Below are 22,735 nucleotides of genomic sequence, written 5' to 3'. Positions count from 1 at the left end.
CCATTGCAGGGATCTTAAGACTTGTCCTTCACCCACCTTCTCTGCAGCCCGGGGTGCTTTAATGGGGACTACATACCTATAGGTGGACTTCTCCTGCTCCAGGTTGCTGAGGGAATTGGCTTTGAGGACTGGGCCAGGTGCACTCACAGGTTTAGGAACATCTGCAGACTGAAAAGCAAGGAGAGTGTGTCTCTTTAGCGCTTCTTGCATCTGGTCCAGATTTTCATTCACATAAATGGACTGCATGCACAAATTGAGTATTATGGCTGACAAATACAGAAACAAGCTTGCATTTTCAAGTCCTGCAGTTTCTGGCTGATGTATCTGCGGTATGGGAAAAGATCATTTGGACTCCTCTGAGCTTTGTTAGTTCTCTTGTGCTGCTTTGACACCTTGTGTACCTTGCATAAATAGTAATCGTCAAACTTCTTTAATAACCAACAAAGACCGACTTGACGTTTGGCCTAATGTCACACATTTTGTACCAGGCATCGTATATATTCAGAATATGGTCCTAGTTTTCTCTGGTTAAGATTTAAGTTGTTTGTGTTTTAATTTATTTTCTTATCTACCTCTTTCAGTGTCCTTATGTTGTTTAAGTGATTCATGTGTGACTCTAACTACAGTCCATTTCCTTGTTAGCAATGTTTATAACTGTGTTGAAGTTGCTTTGTCTACCACCTAAATTAAATGTTTGACCCATCGACGGGTCAAACATGTGAGGAACGTACCCTGAGTGCCGATGACTCTCCTCCCTCTTTAGCCCTGTCCATAGAAACAGACCTTTTATTCTCAAACATCTTGACTCTGTTGAGCACTGACTGTGGTTTCATGGCCGGGTCCTCATCCAGGTCTTCCCGGGGCGGGGGAGGGAGGGGTTTGGAGCCTGGAGTGACCACTGGCTCACCTGGGGAGGGCAGGGTCTCTGGTTTAGGAGGGGGAATGGTGGGTTCAGAGTTTATCATAGGGTCATGTATCCCTGGTTTATAGCCCCGGTTTGGAGGCCCAGGGATATAGGTGGGCCTCAGACCAGAGTCACCGTAATACTGCTTTGGGGGCTCCGGTGATCGAGGTGAATTAATGGGGAAGCCGAGAGGTTCTGTCTCATAAGGGGAGCGGGCATCGTAGCCTGCTGGGGGCGGGGGCGGGGGTTCATCATAACGAATGGGCCCAGGTTTACTGTGGCGTGGTCTGCCATCGTAGCCCACTGGTGAGGCCTCATCATAGCGTGGCTGAGGGGGGCTGTAGTCCCTCCCTGGTCCATCCTCATAGGGGGACCGGGGGTTGTAGCCCATGGGTTGCTGGTGGCCCGTCTGGTACCCTGCGGGCTGTGAGGACGAGGTCTGCTGGTCATAGGGGGGCCACTGTTCGTTGTAATGAGGCACACGGTTGTCGTAGTGCAGGTGAGAGTCAGTGTTGTGAGGCTTTGGTTCTCCGTAGCCGCCTCCATCGTATCCGTAAGGCGGGTGGTCATATTCGCGGTATGGCTGTTTGTCCTGGTACGGCGGCTGGTGACTGTAGCTCATAGACGGCTTCAGGCCATGGTTGATTCGCACAGGGTCCTCCATATTGTACAGATCTTTCTTGTACATCTGTGAAGAAACGGCACTAAATGAATACATCCATCACATCATCATTTGAGCTTTTAACAAACCACCATGTTGAAGGACAGAAAGCCGTCAGAGAAAAATGCTTCCCCAACACCAGATTGAGAATAATTAAATTCAATCTTGAAAAATAAACCGAAATCTTGAGGAACTGAATATCATTAACCAGATTATTAGAAAAATCCCACCACCAATTATTCAAACAAACATCAAAGTCAAAGTGCATTTACACAAGCAAACCTTAATCCATTATTCAAAATCAGACCTGAATGCCTGTTTGACAAGATGCCTTTCAAGAATGATAATAATCCATATAAACACAACTGGATTTAACACGTTAACATGTTTCATAAATAATGAACTAACAAGCAATTTGCGCATTTCTGAAAGGCCTCATTTCAAACATATGATGTGTAGCCTGTAGACAGCAAATCTAGTTACAGTACTTCCTATGGAAGAAGGTTGATTTGTTGGCATCTACTCGGGACAGACTACTTTACAGAAGACATAATGCAGTGTGCTGATGTAAGTTTGTTTTTTCCATAGGGAGAATTGCTTGATGGAAATCATTACCAAGAGTACTGTCTGCAGGTTAGCCTTCATCATGCAACCAACATTCAGTTTGCATCTAATGCAACGTCAAACTACTGGCACTACAACAGACGACACATCTACTACTACGATGCCACTGTAAGTGCTACTATCGTTCATCTACAGAAGAGAGTCAAAGCTGAAAGGAACCCAAAAAACATTAGGAGCCATGCAAAGGAAGTAAGAGGCAACAGTTAGGGCTGGTTGTGGATGTCTTCACCCTGGTCAAAGACTCAGATGTACCAGTCCTTCTGGTCTCCCAGCCCACTGTGGTGCATGTGGACTAGTCTGTCGCACATTTTCTCTGGGAGCCAGAGGCACACAGTGGGCTCAGTGAGTCACACAGTGTGGGCATTTCATGCAGAGAGCGAGTGGAAAGCATGTGCGAGAAGACAGGCAGTTAAAACAGCAGGCTGGGGCCCAGGCCCGGTCCGAGTGGCTGGTGAAACAGCGGGTACCTTTGGTTCTGGACCAGACGGTCCAGACGGGTGGGGTTCGTGTGGTGGTGGTGGGGGCTGAATAAGCTCAGGGGCAGGGCTGGGGCTGCTAAGTGAGTCAGCCTGAGGAGCTGCGGCTGCAGCAGGCGGCTCCTCTAGGTGCATACCCTCTAGCTGTACAGGCTGCTCAACAGCAGGGGGCGTTACCACCGTCGGAGGCAACGAGGGCATGGGCAGAGCAGCCTCATCTTGCTGTGAAGTATTGTTAAGAGACATTTATAACACAGCCTGCCAAGGGCACACAAAGCACAGCTGACCCCAACACCATGATCTTCTTCCTGACACTGAATCAGTTTTACACCAGCCAGAGAATGCACTTACAAAATAGTGGTTAGAATAGATAACATACCAGTAGCTTCTAAACATGTTTATGACTTAACAAAGGACATTTAATCTTAAAGATCAGGACACGACACTGAAAACAAAGGAGCTATTCCTCTGCTCTGCGGTCATATACTTTTAGCCATACATTCATTTCTGACCGGCACAGCCTGCAGTGGACTGCCGGCAAAGCTAGATATGAACTTTACCTGTTGTGGAGCGGCCATCTTGAACCCAGCTGGGTCTATGCGACTTGCTGGGTCGGGCTGCACAGGGTGCTGGTACCCAGGGTAACCAGGGGTGTCCTGAATTACAGGTGGGTCTTCTCGCACGGGCTCTGAAGAGCGGGTGATGGCGGGCTCCGTGGGCAGACCCACCTCGTCATTCAAAGTCTCATCAAGCTCCTGGTCTGTGTACGCTCCGCCCTCTGTGTCTGTGTCCTCGTAGTCAGAAGTGTGGCGGCTGTCTGTGCTATACATGGAGTATTCGCTACCCGGCGCCGACAGGTAGGACAGACGGTCATCGTGGATATCCAAGTCATCCTCTGTAGTGCCATCCGCCTGAGCAGAGAAGAGAAACTGTCACCTCATGGCTCAGTAAGGCTCTAACAGGACTCGTATAATGCTGTTCAGTGCAGTGGAACAGAACAAGCAGTTGGCCAGTTTCTCTCACCTTGCCCTCCGACACCCACACCAACTGGTTCTGCTGTTGCTGGATTGTTTCTTTCAGAGCTCCGTACCAGCCGTCGTTCATATTGTTCAAGTTGATGGTGGCTAAGGGAGAATGTTTTGAGTTACAATCACTTCATCGAGAAACAAAACATCTAAAAGAGACAATATACATTTTTAATTGACTGTGTTTTAACACTGTGCTGCTCACTGGTGAACAGGTGGTGATTATTCTTCCTCAGTTTGATGGCTCGCTCATAGAGCTTCCTGGCGCTCTTCCTGGACTCTGGACACAGTCTGGTCCTCATGTTCTTCACACCCTGCTTATTATCGGGATTTAAGAAGACTACAATCGGGTACCACTGAGCATAGTTCAGCCTGTCCACAGCGTTCGGAGTGATGTCCAGCACAGCATGTTTGTCCTTCATAGGGTAAAGACGGGGAAGAACAAGAATGATAAGTACATATCTGTGGTGAAATAATCCAAACATCTCTGATGCACATTATATGATAAAAAAGGAGGCGAACTCACTCTGTCAATGATCTGCTTGATGGTGTGAAGACGAATGATTCCTGAACTACGCTGGTCTGTTCCTGCATCTCTCGGTTCACTCTCTGGAAAACGTGGTTCAAGAGATTCACGAAGAAACATTTCTGAGTACAAGTTCAATAACTTTGCAATATAATGCATAAAAACATATTTGCAAACATTTAAACAGTAGATCAGGGATACTCTGAGGTTCTTGAACTGAGAGAAGATGAGGTTTGCCATTCATGGGTCTAATGACAGATTCTTTAAAATATGGCAGCTGTTTATCACATATTTACTTGACCAATTGTAAATGGATCTAAAAACAGCTCAAACTGTGAGTATGTAACCGTAACCTTTGTTTGTGTTATCTGTCTGCTGTTGTCTTGTGTAACTGTCCATTGTAAAGAAAGTGGTAAAAAAATAAAAAATAAAAAATAAATAAATAAAAATAAATAAAAATAAATAAAACATACTTGCAAGCTCAAAAAGATCTGGCTCTTCTCTGGAGAGTTTTTCTCGAGCAACGTCAGCAATGGGCCCAAAAATGACAACCGGTCTCAGGAAACCAGCTGCAAAGACAAATAAATAAATAAAATTACAATAAAAATAGTCTCACACTGAGAAACTGTACAGCCTGGCAGACATGATCAGACTACTCACCCTCTCTCAGTACAACTCTTTCATAAGCTGGGAACTTTGTCTGGACCGGCTGGGAGGAGAGGTCCTCTCGGCTCTTCCTCAGGTTCCTCTTCGAGCTGCGAAGTCCACGGAACCTCCAGAAGTCGGCCCTGTCGCCACCTGCTGTTTTGGGTAGCGTGTACTGCACGCTGGAGAGCTGCTCCGCTCTGTTGACAAATGGCAGAAAGACAAGTTCTTAGTGTAACGTAAGTTAATAGAGGTGTCATAAACTTGGCACAGCCCACCTCAACACTGCCAATACCTAAGGATATTACATGGCAATGATAATCATAACAAATGTAATACAAAAAGGTTGGACTCGCTGTCTTCTGTTGTGACAAACGTTTATCCAGCATGTCACTCTTTTAAGATAATTGACAAGGCAAAGCAGATACACGCCTGTTAGGATGTAATCACCTGTTCTTGTTGGGGATGATGCCCCTCTCCACCTCTTGGTGGTTCTTGCCGATGCGAATAGCCAGCCAGGAGCCCAGCTTGCCGTTGTAGAGGGTGTCCACCACACGGAACACCTCGCCCTTGTTAAAGCTTAACCCATATGGAGATTCCTTTTCGTACTCAAAGTGCGTCCGAATGTAGAAGGAGTCACCGACATCCGACTCCACAATCCGTCGATAGACTGAACAGGAAAGAGAAGTGAGTCAAAAACACAGGCCGAGGAAATCAATAGAACGGTATTTCTTTTCTCCTCTCCTTACTCACTTCACTTACCATCTTTCTTCTTCTGGGCCAGAATGGTGACCTCTTCACCCTTAGGAAGGTCCAGGAGGAACAGCACCGCCTCCTCTCGAATTATGTTTGCAAAATCTACATTATTTACCTGGAGTTTAGGAAAACAGAGGTGATTTGTTTTATGTTTTTCACCAAATAAATTCACAGTTATTTTGGACTTTTAAGTTTAAGTTAGGACTTTATTGTCCACAGTGCGTCTGACAGAAAGAGTATATCTCTATTTAGATAAAGGTTTACATAGCTCTTCCTGTTCTCAGCATTGCCAGGGTGACTGCAGGTTTTACTGCACTGCAAGAACTAAAGCCATTCGTCATTATACTTGGAGAAAAAGAGGAGGAGGTACAAACAGCGAGATATATGACTGTGAGGAAATGGGACAAACACAGCGAGAGGAAACTGTTTTTTTGTGTGTGCTCCCTCTGGGCCATTGCTAAGAGACCAGCCAGGAGGCACAGGAATTTTGGAGCAGCTAGTGTGTAAAACCAGGAATAAAAAAGGGAGAAGCTCGAGGATGCATACCCCATAAAATATGGCTGTTTACAGATACTATAATGTACCCATTCAGTTAAATAAAGACAATAAAAAAATGATCCTTCATACCACAGATTAACAACAAGTTTTCAACATGCGACTTTTTGCAATTTCTCATTTTACACCAACTTTTCAATTAAAATGCAAGGGCTTGATTTCAGCTCTCAGCTCACACACTTGCTGTGTTAAAAATAAAGTAACTCACCCTGAGAATTTGGTCGCCCTCCTCCAGGCCCTCCTTAGCAGCTGGGCTATCCTCCAGCACTCCAGCTACAAAGATGCCCACGTCATTCCCTCCAGCCAGACGCAGTCCCACGCTCTCCCCTTTCTTGAACTTCACCAGCTTCATGCTCGGCCTGAGAACGAAGACGAGAGTTAGGCTGACACGACATCATTTGATGGAATTTCCTTTTTACGAATACAAACTACACTTTATGAATAGTTAAGTGACCCTTGTTTGGCAGCCAGGTTGCTCTTTTTTTGATACACTTTACTCTTTTGGGATCTTACAAAAGCACATTGTTCTGGAGAAAAATTAAATCTTAGAGAACATTTGAATCCATTTCAACATGTTTGCTACTGACAAAAATAACCACAGTTAACTGTTTGCACGGCACACAAACAGTTGTTGATAGTTGTGCATCCCATAATATTCAAAGCTGCTTGTTACCTTGCCAGCAAACCACTACGTGCCATGTAATTCACACCTCTAAACAGCATTGCATTCTTAGACCTGCGGCATGCTTTGTATGAGCTGATGGGAGGATGTGCATGGGAGCACTACAGAAAACGTCCACTGCATTTCAAAGATGCGCTGTTGCTGCACTAACTTGTGGTTAAATTGTTTTCCTCACACTGGCCTTCTTTTTTTAATGAAGTGAGCCAAGAGCTAATGAAGTTGGGCGCTCACAAAAATTCACACGGTAGTTTCTGCTATGTAGATTTTCATAAGCCTTTTATACTTCATACATATGATGTCATCAATATTACCGTAGGATGCTATCATCATGGGCAGCACTTGGCACAGGGGCATCAGAAGGACTGACTGGCAGGTCTACATCTGGCTGTCCGGGTTGAGCATACACCGGCTTGGGTTCTAAACAAAAACACACAGACTCATGTTATTAATGCAGACAGATGATGAACAGCACTGTACTTGTTTAAAACAAAGGAATACTCCCCCAGACACTGTCACAACTTAACACTACTGCAGATACATATGTTTAACTGAGAACAAGCTCACTAGTGAGAACACAACTATTAAAAACAACAAACACGCGCGCACGCACACGCGCACACACACACACACGCGCGCGCACACAGCGTCCTGAGCAGGGAGGTCAAACAGAAAGGCAGCAGAGTGCTGCAGGCTGGGGAGGAACGTCAGACTCGATCAACTCATACGGTTTATTTTCACTTGGCTCCAGGCGAACTGAGCCAGGCTCAGCAGGCGTCTGGATCTAACTGTTTTTGGTCGTTGTGCTTTTAAAAAGGGCAAAAATGACTGGTTCAAACAGGATTTCATTTTACTGTCATGAAGCCATTTAATGTTCAGCTGCAAATGACAGGCAGAAAAACACATGCTGTTTCACTTGCTTACAAATCTCATAAGTGTGGATGTGGGACAGATTAAAATTCTGAATGATTTGCAAATGATTTCTCTTACATGTACACACAACGATCAGGTTTAATGGCTGATGGTTGGATCTCTGACCTGGGAGTGGTGGGAGCTGTTTCTCCTCTCTGCCAATGGCTGACTCCTTCGGTTTGGGTAGAGGAACCTCCTCTGCTAGCTTCGCTGGCGTCGACGCCGGTTTTGAGAGCCGTTCGTCATCACGACTTCGGTGACTGCAGACAAAAATAGATGTTTTTCTACAGTTTATCTTTAGAGAATGACAACATAAGATTATAAATAGTGTATTCTGGAGACGTAGATCTTGGGGGCAACAGGAAAGCTTTAGGGCTACAACATCTTGACAACACACAACAACACCAAGGCCTAATCTAGACTAAATGAAAATTTTCTCCTGACTGCAGTGGACACTGGCTGAGAAAGGAAAAACAGGTGAAAAGAACAGCTCGAGTCTGAAGCTGCATCTTGGTCTTGAAGGTCACCACTTTGTCTTTCCACTCTTTTGTGGTCTATTTTTAGAGCAGCTTATCTAAGGCGTCAGAGTGGATTCTGTCCTGCAGGTGAATTTCACTGTGTGGTTCTGGCTTTAGACCAGCAAAGGTTTGACTTTGATGTCAGTTTTATAAAACATTAAGGCCATGTAAACCGATACACACCAATCCTGTCCAATTATGCCTGAGATAACTGTAACTGATGACAGAACGCCCCTGTGTTTTCATAAACGCTGACATTCCCAACGGGTTTCAAATGAGAAATCAGAAGGCAACAGAAGTAGGCAAAGCGGGCTGACCAGTGGTACGGCTCTATGGCTCTGACTCAGACCTCCTGGTCACATGCCTGCTCACTGGCACAGCTTTACTGGCAAAATCCTGCCTTATTCACAGGCTGGTCAACAAAGAAACCATGAAGCACCCTGTTTGAAGTGGCTGCAGAGGAACAAACTTCTTTTTCAACCCAACCTGGAGGAGGCCGTACTTTTAACTGCCAACTTCCTGAACTGAGAGAAAAGATCACAGGTCCAGATCAGGTTCAGATAAATACTAACATCCTGTTCCAACATTTCCTTCCTGTTATTTAAAATACTTGATCTAGATGTGTCATCAAGAAATTATTATAAAACATTTTTGCCTTTGGCATCTCAACGTACACACATATAGACATTTAACAGAAAAGAAGGAGCAAAACTGAGTCAGACATGATATGAACAGAGAAAGTACAAATGCTGAGCCACATGTACATGAGGAGACAGTTGACACTGATTGTTAGTGATGGTCTTCTGTTCCTTCATTGTTGGGGCCATATTGTCCGTGTGCCAAACATGCGGTTTGTCCACCAAAACACTGAGGAGAGACAGACATCCAGTGACAGTTTTACTGGACTCTGTCATCTCAAGTCAAAACAAGAGGAGTCACTGAATAAGTGATGCCATATGGGGTCATTTCAGTAAGATTTCATTAGGTAATCATTTGCTGTTACATAAAACACTGATTTTTATTCATCATTTCTCTATTGGAACGATGGCTGTGAGATTACAATAGTTGTTAAAGTTTTAACACTGAAAACTAGATCTAACTGTCTATTATCATTCTACTTTAAATCTATTCAGGAGTTACTACCACTATTATTAGTAACAATTCACTCTGGGTAATGAGTGATGACTTACGGTATTCTCCAGCTGTTGACGTGTAAGAAGAATAAAAAAGGCAGACAAATTAAGTGTCAGTGTTGATGAGACTATATTCATAAATATTTCCCCGTTGCCACATTATATAATTTTGTAGTGTCAGAAACTGATGTATGAAAAAAAGACACAGCAGTACAGGTTGAGCACTTAACTTTTACAGTAAGCAGAGCGGAGTTATGACCTGGCGCTCAGTTCCAACTTTGACCAAGACTGACTCTTTTGCAGTTTAACAGTTGACTTTTATTTTTCTTGGGTCAGTAAGCAGTGTGAAAGGGGACCAACTGTGGTGCTCTACTGAGTTTAAATGAAGAATTAATGAGGTAGTTTCAAACAAGGTTACAGTCAAAGAAGTGCTGAATGGGCTGACGGCTGCTATTAACCCAAACAAAATAAAAATTGAAAGTCCTTCACAAAAAAAAAAAATCAAAAAACAACAACAAAACAAAAAAAAAAAACAAAAAAAAGGAGCCTGTCTTAACAATCTTTGACCGACAGAAGCACAGGCAAGTTATGTAGCAGGTTTTTTAATATTGATCTTGGACTGAAACAATCAATTATTTTAACTAATGATTATCTGCCTATCACAATTTCCCAAACCTGCCTGTGCTGTCAGAAAAACAAATACACAAGAAAACTTCAAATAATGAGTTTACTATCGAACAAGACAGAGAAAAGCACCAAGTCCTCACATCTGAGAAGCTGGAATGTTAAAGATGTCAATTTCTTTTCTGTTGATTGACTAATCAATTTATATCTTCAGCTGTACATCAGTAATATGAAAAACAATTCCCTTTCAATCAAAACCTTAGTTGTTTAAGTGTTGCTGGTAATCTAATATTAATATATAATAATCATAATAAAAGTAATAATCTAGTTTTATCATACTGGTAACATTCTTGGCGGTAAGCGGGCTCTGCTGTGGTGTTCAGCTTGAGACTTCTTTTTTAATTCAGCTGGAGAGAGAAAGTAGCAAAACTGAGCTGATCTATTTGAAAAAGATTTGAGATTCTGATTTTCATACTTATTCCCCTGCCACGTCTTTCACGACAGCTAAAAAGCAAGAATCTAAATCTGTGGACAGATGGTCTTTACCTGCCATTGCTGATTTGTGGGGGCGAGTGTCGGGAGTGGTCTGAGGGCTCAGATCGTCTGTCTGGAGAGCGGGAGCGGCTGCTACGATGTCTGTCATGCGATCGATTGGAATGGTCGGATGCCAGAGAATGGATATCTGAAATGTCTGATCAAACAAGAGCCACTGTTCACTGACGGCAGTCTGAAACACACACTGACAAGTCAGGCTTTTAAGCTGTGCACCACTTCAACTGAATCCAGCACTTCACACCACTCTCACCATCTCTGTCAGAGGCGTTGGCTGAAGGAATGCTGTCATCGAGGTCAGGGATGTTCAGCAGGGTCGCCCTCTCGTCCCTCTGAACAACCATTTTTAGCTTGCCCTTTGACCTTTCTATCAGCTTCTTGGCGTCTATCAAAGAGAGGTTCTCTGTCACTGTGCCATTGATCTGAGAATACCAGGAAAAGAAACTATTAGACGTGACGTGTCAAAGAACATTTTACACAGCCACAGAACTTCAATCAAAAGTAAAAAAAAAAAAAAAAAAAAAAAAAAAAAAAAATGATGTTTCAAATTTTAATATAAACCAAACATGAAAAGATAAGTTGGGGCTACAGTTGCATTGTTTTAATGGCACAAGCTCAAATGTAAATTAACTGCAGAGTTGAGTGTGCTAAAAGCATTAAACAGTAGAAAATATAGAGTAGTAGAAAATGGTGGAACACATGATCAATTCTTTTTTCTCCAGCTCCATCAAAACCAGAAGGAGAAAGAGAAAATAATGTAACATTTTCAATAGTTTCATTCATCTTTAATATTTTATGATGTTTACATATCAAATGTTCACGGGGGCTTCTCGTCTCCATCCCCCACTCTCGCTCTCTCTCACCTTCAGTACAACATCCCCTTCCTGGATGTTGCCGTCCCTGGCTGCCAGGCTCTCAGGGGAAATGTCCTTGACAAAGATGTGGCTGGCCAGGCGCAGGCCATATTCTGCTTACAAAGTGAACGACAGCAACAAAGACAATGTTAGCACAGAGTTCACGTGACCACACCACACTGACCACGCTTCGGTGACATCTGCTGCTCCCACTGGGATTAACAGTACCGATTAAAGAAGATTAATTGCTCTTCTACTTAGATTTACTTGAGTTAACTTGGATTTTGCTGTGGCTGGCAAGTTCTGTTTACTCTGGCAGTTAACCAATGCTGATTTGGAGGTCTTACTCTCTTCTAAAAGTCTGGCAGTCTGGTAATAGTCGGGTACATAAAATGGCAGGTGATTTCCTGGATTACCAGCAACTGTAATTGGTTCAAAGAACATAAAACTTTGCAGCTGCACCTTTTTATCCCCGACTTTGTGAGCCTCACCTTCATTTTTGCGGGATTTGACAAGTGTGACCTTGGCAGGACGCGGGGGCAGGTTGTGTGAGCGGCGGTCTGAGCGAGGGGAGACACTCCTCTCCCGCGAGCCGCTGCGCTCACGTTCCCTGTCCCTTCGTCCGCTGCTCCGGCCGCTGCGCCTCCCCATGGCCCCACCCACACCACTGTAAGCGCCACTGCGCCCGCTTCGCGTTTCGTATATCTCCTCATCGTAGCTGTCCTCCTCCTCGTCGTGCTCCGACATAGTTTCCCTCTCCCCTAGGCGGCCCATGGGAACATGCACCTTCCTCTTCCGTCTGATTGTCTGGTCAAGGGAAACGAGATATGACATCAGCCTGACAACCAATCAGTTGCACTAAGTTGAGTCAATCACGCTCCAATGATCGTGTACATTTCTCATACAAGTCAACTGTAAAATGAGAGAGCTCAAAATGCCAACATATGTACATGTGGCAACACATGGTTGTTCCTGATTTCCTTCTTTTTGTTCTCTTAACTCTTTCTAAAGGAATTCATTATGGGACATTGACACTCACAATTTTGGCAATTTTCCCACTTTTACGAAGCTGCTGGACCGCGTACGCGTGCTCCACATTGTCCATGGAGACGGCATTGACCATAACGACTCTGTCATTTTCCCTAGAGAGAGAAGACATGGAGAACAGACAAGCTGGAGTCTTTCTGGAGCAGGCAGGGTAATTTAATACTAATAACTCGCAATCTGAGCGGGCTTCCAATAACGGAAAAAAAATCTTACTGCAGTAGGCCTTCTGCTGGGCCTCCTTTCAGCACATCTGAGATGACAATGGAGGTCTCGCCGCTCTGAAAATGAGGGTTATCCCGACCTCCTGATATGGCTATCCCGAAGCCAAACCCTGGTGCCTGCACACAGAGAAAAACAAATACATCCAGACACTGATTTAGCCGTCTGTGCACCACAACAAAAGAAACCAGCATGAATCCATCTTTATAGCTGATCTGATACAGATTATAAGGGCATTGTTAAGACAACATTTGTACCTGATTGTACATTTTCCATTAAACCATTTTTTTCTGAACAGACTATAAAAGTGAGAAAGAGTAACTTTTCATCACCAGCACCCTTATAGACTGCTAATAAGAGTAGAGAGTTAGCTTATTCTGTGCAGCTCGTTTTTGCATCTGCATTTGTGTATGTTTTTGTGGAGGATATTTAGGCAGTAGAATCATGTAGAAGATGTGAGGTGTTTAGTCTTTTCTCCCAGAAACTGTGCAGACAACATGCGATCCAGTGGAGATGGGAAGCAAAGGAAGAATGGAGGGATGGGGGAAGGGGGCAAAGGCAGGAAGACAGACATTGCAGACAGATACTGGGACGAGAACCAGGTTTCAACATACTGTAGATAGATGTAGAGTGCATCTGATGGAGGATAACAAGATACCTACCCTGTGTAGTGTAACTGTGTGCTGTTCCCAAATGACAGTCTCCTCCATTGCTGCGCTCTGGGGGACAGAGACAGAGTGTGATTAACATAAGAGGTCCAAGAGAGTTCAGATCCAAAGAGACAAATTAAAAATGGACTGATCCGCCTATGACCACAGTGACACACACAGATCCAGTCAACAAGAAGTGTCACGTGTCCTGTCAAGTTTCCTTGAGCAAATCAACAAACGCCCATGTTCTATGTTATTTTACATCTTTGCTGCAGTTGGCAAAGGATAAATGTTAAATTTTAAATATATATATATATATATATATAAATGTTAATTTTTAAATATATATATAATAATATAATATATTTAAAATTTAACATTTATATATATATTTTAACATTTATCCTTTGGCTCAAAATCTGCTGCTTTCAAGAAAACAAAAATAACAAAAAAAACTTGCATTGTTCAAGACAGTTTGTTCCTGAAATAGAAATGAATGAAATAGATGTGAACACCACCTCTAACAATGATAAATTTAACCTTTCTCTAAGTCTGCAGGATGGTATCTAATCATCTTTTTTTTCATTAACAATGTAGGTACATTTTTCAGTTAATGCTTTTAAAAAGTTTTTTTTTATTTTTTTATAAACAATACCTTCCTGGAGGATTTTGGTTTAATTTAATCATTTTAATCACATACTGTAATGAAACTAACAAGAACAAATACATACTCTGGAAAAATAATAAATGTTTTTGAGAGACAACTGTATTTGACTGAAGCCTGTTTACACTCCACTGCCTCTACTCTCTAATGTTTCTGGGTTCTCCACAGGTGAAATTTGATAAAGATACAAACTGTCACAACCAGTTTTACACTGTTGCCTATTTACAGTGGTAGAGATCACACTGTGCTGTGCTTGGTTTTACTGCAGCACCCTCACACACATATTCCAACAGACCACATACTATCAACATGCTGGTGTCAGACTGGAGACTCTCTGCTTTATAGCAGGTCCACACTATGAGGTCCAATGTTTACAGTGCACCGAATACAATAGGCACAATGACAAACACCGTCATAGATACAATGAGGCCCCGCTGACACTCAGTCGGAAATGAAAGCACACAATCTGTCACATTAACAACCAGAGAGGATAAGATGAAGGTCGACTCATTCAGCTGTTAGGTCAGCACTGTCCTCTGCGCCGCGCCGCACCGCTCATTTCTTATCTCTCCTTCTATATCATTTCACCTCCACCACAATCTCACGACACATTAGACATTCAATGACTGCGTATAAAATACTATTAGGTTCATCCCTTTGGGGCAAATTACAACCCACATCACAGCACCTAATGCAATAACCCCCATCTGTCATGTAAATTGATCCCAGGTCCGTGACCTTAATAGGTGAGACTATCACACATTTCCCTCCTGCTTTGCTGGTAATTTCTTTGACACCTCCAACACTTACAATAAGGCCGCCTCGGCAGAAAGCTCACGGGGAAGAATGATCTCATGTTGCGGCACATTAAAGCGTGATGACAGATGAGCGAAGGGAGATGAGTCTGATATTAAAAGCAGTTTTAATTCCAGTGTTTGGACACTCAGCTGACATTGCCAGTGTGTTGGCAGCTTAAAACCCAAAACATCTAGTAAGTGTCCAGCTTCACGTTGACAAATAATACAGTATGTACCCAAATCGGCATGACAACCTGCTAATGGTTCCCGAAAGTGATGATTATGGCTACATTTTGGACTGCAAAAAATGAAAAAGTACAGTCAATTTTAAAGAAAAAGAAATGCCCTACTTTGATTTTGTATGTTAGAAAAGCACAGTCTGAGGTAGTAACTTATCCAACGGTCTCTGTTGCCATCCTGTTTATTGTTTTACCACCCAGCCTTCCTTCAACACATCGTCCTTACGTCTGTCGAGACCTGTCGGCAGGGTGCCAAACGTTAGCTAGCGTCTGGGAAAACAGGCAGCTGAATAAATCGCCACAAGTGGCCCCAGACGTTCCCGGCTAGGCAGCAGAAGTCACAAACCCCTCAAGCAGCTTATGGTGGACTCTCACACAAGGGGGTGAACAAAAGTTTGAACAAGGGAACTCCTCCTGGCCTTTTATACAGAATACACTGCACTTGAGAAAGTAAAAAAAAGAGAAAGAAAAGAAGACATCTCAATATTAACAAGACTGCTGAAAACAGGTATGAATTCTCACTGGAAAGTTTGCTCTTTGGGGAGGAGGATTTATGCCTGTGTCTAATTGATCAGCACTGTGGAAACGCTGATGTAAAGAACTCTAACATTTCGTCCGAATTTATAGAGGGTTTGCCAGTAAACTGGAAAGTTATAGGAGGTACTTGTTTCCAGTCGACATTCCACTTTCAGAAATCCTTTATAGGCACTAATGCAGCATAACACAAACATGCACACACACAAACATATAATGTTTAGGCCCCCTGTTGCAGCGGGGTTGCAAGAAATATGATTTTGTTGTCTGGAAAATATGATTAGAGAATGCTTACTATGCCCAATCCAATACAAATAAATCACCATAAAATTAATGGAATGTAAAATCCCAAATGGAGCAAAGCAGGGGGAATCTAAAATGGAGTAAAAACTACACAGAATTAAGGAGGAAGAAGAAAAAAAAACAAAAAGACATTTAGCAGGGTCCTGCAGTGTGTGCATCCCCCCCCCCCCACACACACACACACACACACACACACACCTTTCACTTTGAAGGGATGTAATTTTGCTTGCTCCTCCTGCAGAGCTTGTTGCTCTGGTAACAGAGGGGGAACAGTGTGGTGTTGTTCAAGTGGCCTGACATTTTCAGGCCGTGTCTGAAGGTACCTCTCAACTGTGGAAGGTTTAAAAAAAGACACGGCTGAATTCATTTAAAAACAAAAGCCTATTTTACATTTTAGATGAGCACCACTTATTTGCCGCTATATGTACATCTACACAACGTCTGCACAAATGGCCTGACATTTGTCAAACACAAACATGTTACCGCTGAAGAACACTTCAGAAGTGTTGTTCTTTGTGGGAATTAAAGTTAAACAACAAAAGCTTTGCAGAACAGCAAAAAATACTGTTTTCACATAGCATTTTGCATCCATCCACACAACCAAACCAACACTGTAGTAACCAATTCAGAGGCAAAGGCACTAATCTCAACAGGCAAGCAAACAGAAGAGAAAGACAAAAAAAAGGAACAGTTTCCCATAGTTTGATTTGAGCTGTGAAGACTCTGCACTGCACTGCTCCTGTACACAGTTTGAAGCAAAGTCTCATCAGCATCCAGTGACTGATGAGTTTTTGTGGCTCTGTTGTGTATGCCCTTTATGGCCACAAACAACTGGTGCCAACAGAAGCTTCATGCCACAAGCCGGAGCCAGGGCTGGCAGCCGCTCCACAGTGGAGACACACCATGTCGGTTGGGTCATGCTTGGGGGATTACAACCAGGCAACTTGGGAGCCAGCACAACGACACAGATGGACTACAACACAGATGGACCACACAGCTGAGAGTGGAGAAAGTACAGGAAAGCTGTGGTCAAAACGGACTCTGTCAAGTCAATACACAAATGGTAAACAACACAATTGTTCAATAAGCCCACGTTGGTTTACTCCTCTACAGCAGAACAAGCTACTGAGGCACGTCTGTCAAATAAAAGCTCCACCAACAGCATTTTAAGATATTAATTTCAAATTTCAATACAGGGCTGCACTAATGATTAGTTCCATTATTGTAGTGTACAAACAATTAGTCAATTAATTAGTGAGTTGATCAAAAGAAATTTCATCTGGAACTATTCTGATTATCTATTAATCATTGACTGTAAGGGATGTTTTGAGCATAAATGACAGAACCTGACTGATTCCAGCTTCTCAACTGATCTTCTGGTTTTCAGTCTTCTGTGATAGGAAACTGAAAATCTTTGGGTTTTGGATTGTTGGTCAGACAAAAAACAACATTTTAAGAAAGACATCTCCATGGGCTCTCAGAACTTGTGATTTGTAACTTTTGCTTAAGTACTACAGTCCAAAAGAACAGAGACTCAACTTGCTATCACAGACGGCTAAGAAAACCAAATAATATTCATATTTGAGAAGTTGTTACAGAAACAATTTGCTTTAAAAAGGGCTTAAAAGATTCATATGTCAGTTGATTAATCAATTAAATGAGTACTTGTTTAATCTCTAAATCAATTATGTCAGTTCACTGACAAATATGGCCAATGTTACTAGTATTTGAGGCAGGTATTTGTAGTATGTAATATTAGTATGTAATTAGTAAGTAATATTCATCTATAAGCAGTGACGAAACTGAAGCAATGACAAACACGTGCACAATGTAATATTAGCAAAGTCTGTGAGCCCCTTTGGCAGCGTATCAATATTTTGACAGTTCTTTTCAAATCCAGAAATCAATCACGCTGGTACAATACTGAAAGACGTTTGGGGTTGCATTACAAACCACACCTCACATCTCTGCTTCCGTCTTCACTTTCTAGACTCTGTACTGTAGCGACCACAAAAACAGAGAATAGTCAACTTTTTCTAACAGATGCAGTCAACTGCTTTGCTGCTCTACAAATAGTGGTGCATTTATTCATTCACTGTGTAAAATAAAATCTGAACCAAAAAACGACCCATGACGAGAGAAGCTAAGATGGTGTTTCATTCACTTTAGAAGTATCATTAAAATTAAAGAGTGCTGGCTCCCCAACCATCTATTCAGCAGAAAAACAAAATCATTTCTTTTGAGGAGGCAATATGGTGGGGTGCTCAATTCTCTGACTTAGGGAATAGATTTTGTGCTCTAGTACGGTTTAGGGGTGAGGCAGAACCTTATTCAATTTTGACCACTCTGGGACCAGAGTAGCTAAAAATAGCTCTCATTAATTCTGCCGTTGTGATGCTGCAACAGAGTGATTTAAGGGAAACTTGCAGCATGAACACTGGAGAACATTTAATAACCTTTGGTTGAATTAAATGCCACAGACCGACTGAAACAAATGATGCAATACAGTGAAGAAAATACATTCACTTCTCCCTAGTGCCCATTTGTTGGATTTGTCTGTAGGGTCTGAAGAAAACAGAGAGGTAGATCACTTTCAGAAATCATTTACAGCACCAGAACAGAGAAAATGTGGCCATTCAAACAAGTATTACAACAGAGGATGCTTAGATTTGATGCCTGGATAACAACATTAAACAGAATGGTACTGAATGACATTTTGGTACTAAATTTAGCTCATAATTTTTGCAGATTAGTTGAAACAAAACAGATTCAGCAACATTTCTTTTGAGAAATAAGACATGACATGGTATTATACAGTTCTCTGCATAAAACCACAATTCACCACAGATCTTTAAAAAAAAAAAAAAAAAAAAAAAATCCATCTCTCGTATCAATTTGAGAAAAAACACAATTTTTCTATTTGGGACCCAATTGAATTTCCAGCCCAACTACAGATGGATCCCCACATGATAACAAGCAGCAAAATTGCTCAGTGATGCTGAGTCTAGTGGAAGAAAATAAACATTTTCTCAAAAGTTCTAAGTAATCAAAATCTTATAACCATTAAAACAAACCAGGAAAGACACTGACACAATGCATGCCAGCAATAAACAAATTGCTGTCCAAACAAGCATACTTTCAGAGCACTGTGCAAGTTGCACTGCAGCCAAAGACAGAAAACAACAACAGGATCATACTCCACTGTGGCTGCTGGCAGTGAAGCAGCAAACAAGTAGAATAAGATGATTGATCACTTCAGAAATTGAAAACGATGTGCAGGAGACTGCTGACAACTGCGAAAAACCCCTCCTGCTTTGGAGAACATATTCAAATGCTAACGAAGGCCCGTGGCTTAACACCAGTCAGGAGGTCCCCTGAGAGATAAGTGACACTCTGCACATACAACATGGTTAGATACTGTACTGCAGATCTCTAATGGAGGGGAGAGAGTAGCAGAGATGCAGCACTACATGTGTGATGAGAAGGTCAAGAGATGAAACCTATTAACTGTGACATAAAACATAACCATGACATCCACAAAAGACACACACGTGCAATATTAAAAGGCTACAGTAAAACAGACTTAGACCTCACTCCGTCATTTCTTTGGTTTATTGCTTAAGTATTCAGATAAAACTGGATGCACAGAAGATCAGGGGTACTTACATCAGTTCATCCTGGTCACTACAGAGGACACAGACAAAAGCCTCTCAAACCTCCAGCTACTCTTCAGTAAATCCAGCAGGAGATTCCTGCAGATGCACATCAGCAGCCTCAGTGCATGACCGCACCAATCAGTGCTGGGAGGCACTTGCCCCCACCTTCCTTTGCTGTTTTCCTAGCTCTGAAACAACTGAAATTACGACCACAGGTGAGGGGTTATGAAACACACCCCGCAGCTACACCCTAATGCTTCTTGTGCCCCGCACGGGTCTGTGTCCTCTCCCAACATCTTTCTTCAGAATTTATCCCTCCCTTCAGCTCTCTCCTTACACGCTCATGGGATCGAAGCAAATCCCCTCTGGCTTGGCAGCGATCTGTGTGGGATCTGCAGTTCCGCTACAGCATGGGACTCCTCTGTACTAGCGAACATCCATCCGCAGTGTAAACTGCTGTATCGGACTTAACCCTTGAGCTGCCGTGTTAAACCTGAACAGAATCTATCAATTCTCTCTGCATGTGGGGCATTATGTACGCCCCTCCTCTCCAGGTGTGCTGCATTACATGCATAAATTATGCTAATCGGGTCAGAGACATCCCACAGAAGATTAGCTGTCAGTTTGATGGTCAGCAATCATAAACATATAAAGCAGGAGGACATTATACTTTGTATTTTTTTTTACTGCAGCTGAAGACAGCATAAATACAATCACCATTACATCACACCTTTAACATAAAATTTAGCCAAAAATTAACAGGTTGCTAAAGAAGCAGATGAAAATGAGACCAAGCTTAACGACCCAAGAAAGGGAAATGGGAGGCTGAGAGAAAAGCAAAGAGGCACATGTAACTAATAGTGTAACATCCCATATACAACAAGAGAGGTTGTTCAGAGAAATTTTGTCATCTGAACAAAAATGTAGTGGTAGGGCAACATTGTGTTTGACATCCATTTAATATGGATTTCTTGATTCAAATGTCACTTTGTGAGACAGCTGAAACATCACCAGCCCATTCCTATGCCTCTGTGGCTTTTATAGTAGTTAAATAATAGGAAACGAAGCAAATGAACTCAACAGCCTCTGCTTCACAGAGCCGTCAGGAAAGTAAAGGAGATGTATTTTTATTACATAATTAATTACAAGTGACAACCATTAACATGCTATTATTCAGAAAATAACATACTATATGCAATTTCCAGCAAAAATGCAAATTAGACTAACAACATTGTTCCATCCAATAGAAAACCTCTCTGTAGCTCATGTCTCATCAAGCAGCATTTAGAGGACACAGTAAGACAACTAATCAAGACTGTTCATATTTGTTTTAGTAGTTGAGCCTTTTCCCCCACCATTATTAAGGCTTACGTGTTTTCTATGGAGGGGCATACTGCATGACTGCACAAACATGTGAATTCATCCTAAGGCAACTTCAAGCATCTGCAGTATGTGCCAACCACATACACTGATGTCTATGAAAGGCTGCCTTCTCCCTCATCACCAACAGGAAATGCATGGTAGACAGACTTGTATTAAAGGCCGGGGCCTACCTTTCTCTTTACAATGTAACCGTTGGTCCAAGTCGTGTTAAGAAGACAGGTGCGACAACAGTGACAGAAACTACTGCACTTCTACACTGCATCAGAGACTAGTGTGGCAACATTTCACTGTGCACTTCGTCCAACTGCATGACATGATCAGAAGGTTACCCACATAAAGCTCAGGGTGCCTTGGTTTAATAGTAAACTATAAACTACCTACTCAACCTCATGCACTTAAATATCCCTTACTGCCTATAACACACCGCTTGTTCTAATCAAATTCCTGACATTTATGAGACTGTTATTACAGATACAGCTTTATGTGAGGGCATCATTTGCATAGCCTGTCTTTGTCCTGCTCTATTTGAGTAGGTTAACCAGCAGTGACGGCTGACATGGACACACTGTGCATCCACAGAAACTAAATGGGTGACTCAGCTTAGAACGGATTTACATAGTGCTATTACAGATTTGTTTGTGTCTGTGAGAGAGGGAACACTGAATGGAAATATACAAGAAATAAACAAAATGCAATGACAGGAAGGGAGATAAAAGAAAAGCAAAAGCTCCCTCAAAATAACAAACCAGTCATGTTTGTGAAATCACAATCTGATAAAGAGAAACATTCAAGGTTGAACAGAATTCAACACACAAAAAGAGTTACACAGTTTTATAAACATTTAGCCCAGATTCAGTACCTAGTCCAGTACATGGACTAATCAGAAAACCAAGGCCATGTGGGTCACGACATCCCACGATCAGGCAGGATAATGATGGAGTTGGACAAGCCTGACAGACACCCAGTCACCGCTGGCGAAGGGGACGAGTTAAATTTACATCCCTCAGAGCAGAGTCTGAGAGTGGTGACAGATTCCACACATAGCTTGCTCTCTCCACTACCTTCTGCCTACCAGCCTTTAATTATTTCCACATCAACCACAACAGGCATGTAGAGAACATGAGCTGCTAATCGCTACAAGTCAGCAGTCCTGCCAGTCACCATGTCTTCTCTTATAATATTGAATTCATGAGCACAAACTGCAGAGGTGCGATTACACCCTGCAAAATAAATACAGTTCTTCTTCCTTAACTCAAGCTTTTCTCCAAGAATGTCACAGGAATCATGGTTCAGACAAACTGACTTACTCTTCAACTAATTATTCAGCTTTAAAGCTCAATCTACTGTTGCACTCATTTTTATGTTCGTCACAAAAAGGTTTAATGTTTGGTGAGATATACAATCTTATACAAATCAACCACAGTTCTATGTCCAATAATTTATAATCCTAAAGGGGAAAAAGCTTGTGTTTACAGCTGGATAATTTTAGCTGCAGCCCGTTTTTGTCCAGCGTTCTGTTATATTTCAGTTATGTCAATTCTGTGTTCATTCGTTTTTTTTACTGAAATTAGAATTGTACCATATTTTAGAACAGAAAAAAGATCATTGTTTTGCATTTTGCTTGTTTTCTTTTACTTATATAACACAACACATTTTAAATGGATATTTTATCTACATTTTTGACTTTTATATACATTTTTATGTTAACACACAAAAATTTAATTTATTAAAATATTATGAAGTTGAACAAGTATATCCCACTTTTAAAGTGGTCATGTGTGGGGGAAAAAGGCAAGACA

The 22,735-nt window shown here is 42.2% G+C and overlaps 1 protein-coding gene across 6 annotated transcripts in view; it reads right to left on the bottom strand.

Moving 5' to 3' along the window:
• LOC111229539 (tight junction protein ZO-1-like) overlaps positions 1-22,735 on the bottom strand; it is a 55,011-nt gene that overhangs the window by 6,175 nt on the left and 26,101 nt on the right. For 3 of the 6 annotated variants that reach the window (XM_022755884.1, XM_022755889.1, XM_022755887.1), the window contains exons 3-23: positions 13,373-13,429; positions 12,705-12,829; positions 12,484-12,586; positions 11,936-12,251; positions 11,454-11,557; positions 10,844-11,012; positions 10,585-10,729; positions 7,890-8,023; positions 7,166-7,271; positions 6,381-6,531; positions 5,624-5,732; positions 5,312-5,531; positions 4,877-5,061; positions 4,690-4,785; positions 4,217-4,299; positions 3,896-4,106; positions 3,689-3,789; positions 3,226-3,576; positions 2,657-2,887; positions 732-1,592; positions 77-168 (exon numbers count right to left, since the gene is read on the bottom strand). In XM_022755884.1, coding sequence (XP_022611605.1) covers positions 77-168; positions 732-1,592; positions 2,657-2,887; positions 3,226-3,576; positions 3,689-3,789; positions 3,896-4,106; positions 4,217-4,299; positions 4,690-4,785; positions 4,877-5,061; positions 5,312-5,531; positions 5,624-5,732; positions 6,381-6,531; positions 7,166-7,271; positions 7,890-8,023; positions 10,585-10,729; positions 10,844-11,012; positions 11,454-11,557; positions 11,936-12,251; positions 12,484-12,586; positions 12,705-12,829; positions 13,373-13,429 — 3,950 coding nt within the window. Of the gene's footprint in view, positions 1-76; positions 169-731; positions 1,593-2,656; positions 2,888-3,225; positions 3,577-3,688; positions 3,790-3,895; positions 4,107-4,216; positions 4,300-4,689; positions 4,786-4,876; positions 5,062-5,311; positions 5,532-5,623; positions 5,733-6,380; positions 6,532-7,165; positions 7,272-7,889; positions 8,024-10,584; positions 10,730-10,843; positions 11,013-11,453; positions 11,561-11,935; positions 12,252-12,483; positions 12,587-12,704; positions 12,830-13,372; positions 13,430-22,735 lie in introns of all 6 variants that reach the window. The other 3 variants (XM_022755883.1, XM_022755886.1, XM_022755885.1) reach the window with 2 other exon arrangements.

This window comes from Seriola dumerili, unplaced genomic scaffold, assembly GCF_002260705.1.
Source record: "Seriola dumerili isolate Sdu_G_001 unplaced genomic scaffold, Sdu_1.0 BDQW01000242.1, whole genome shotgun sequence".
Lineage (NCBI taxonomy): Eukaryota > Metazoa > Chordata > Actinopteri > Carangiformes > Carangidae > Seriola > Seriola dumerili.
Note: the sequence above shows the minus strand (reverse complement) of the source record. Positions and strands in the feature narration are given on the sequence as shown.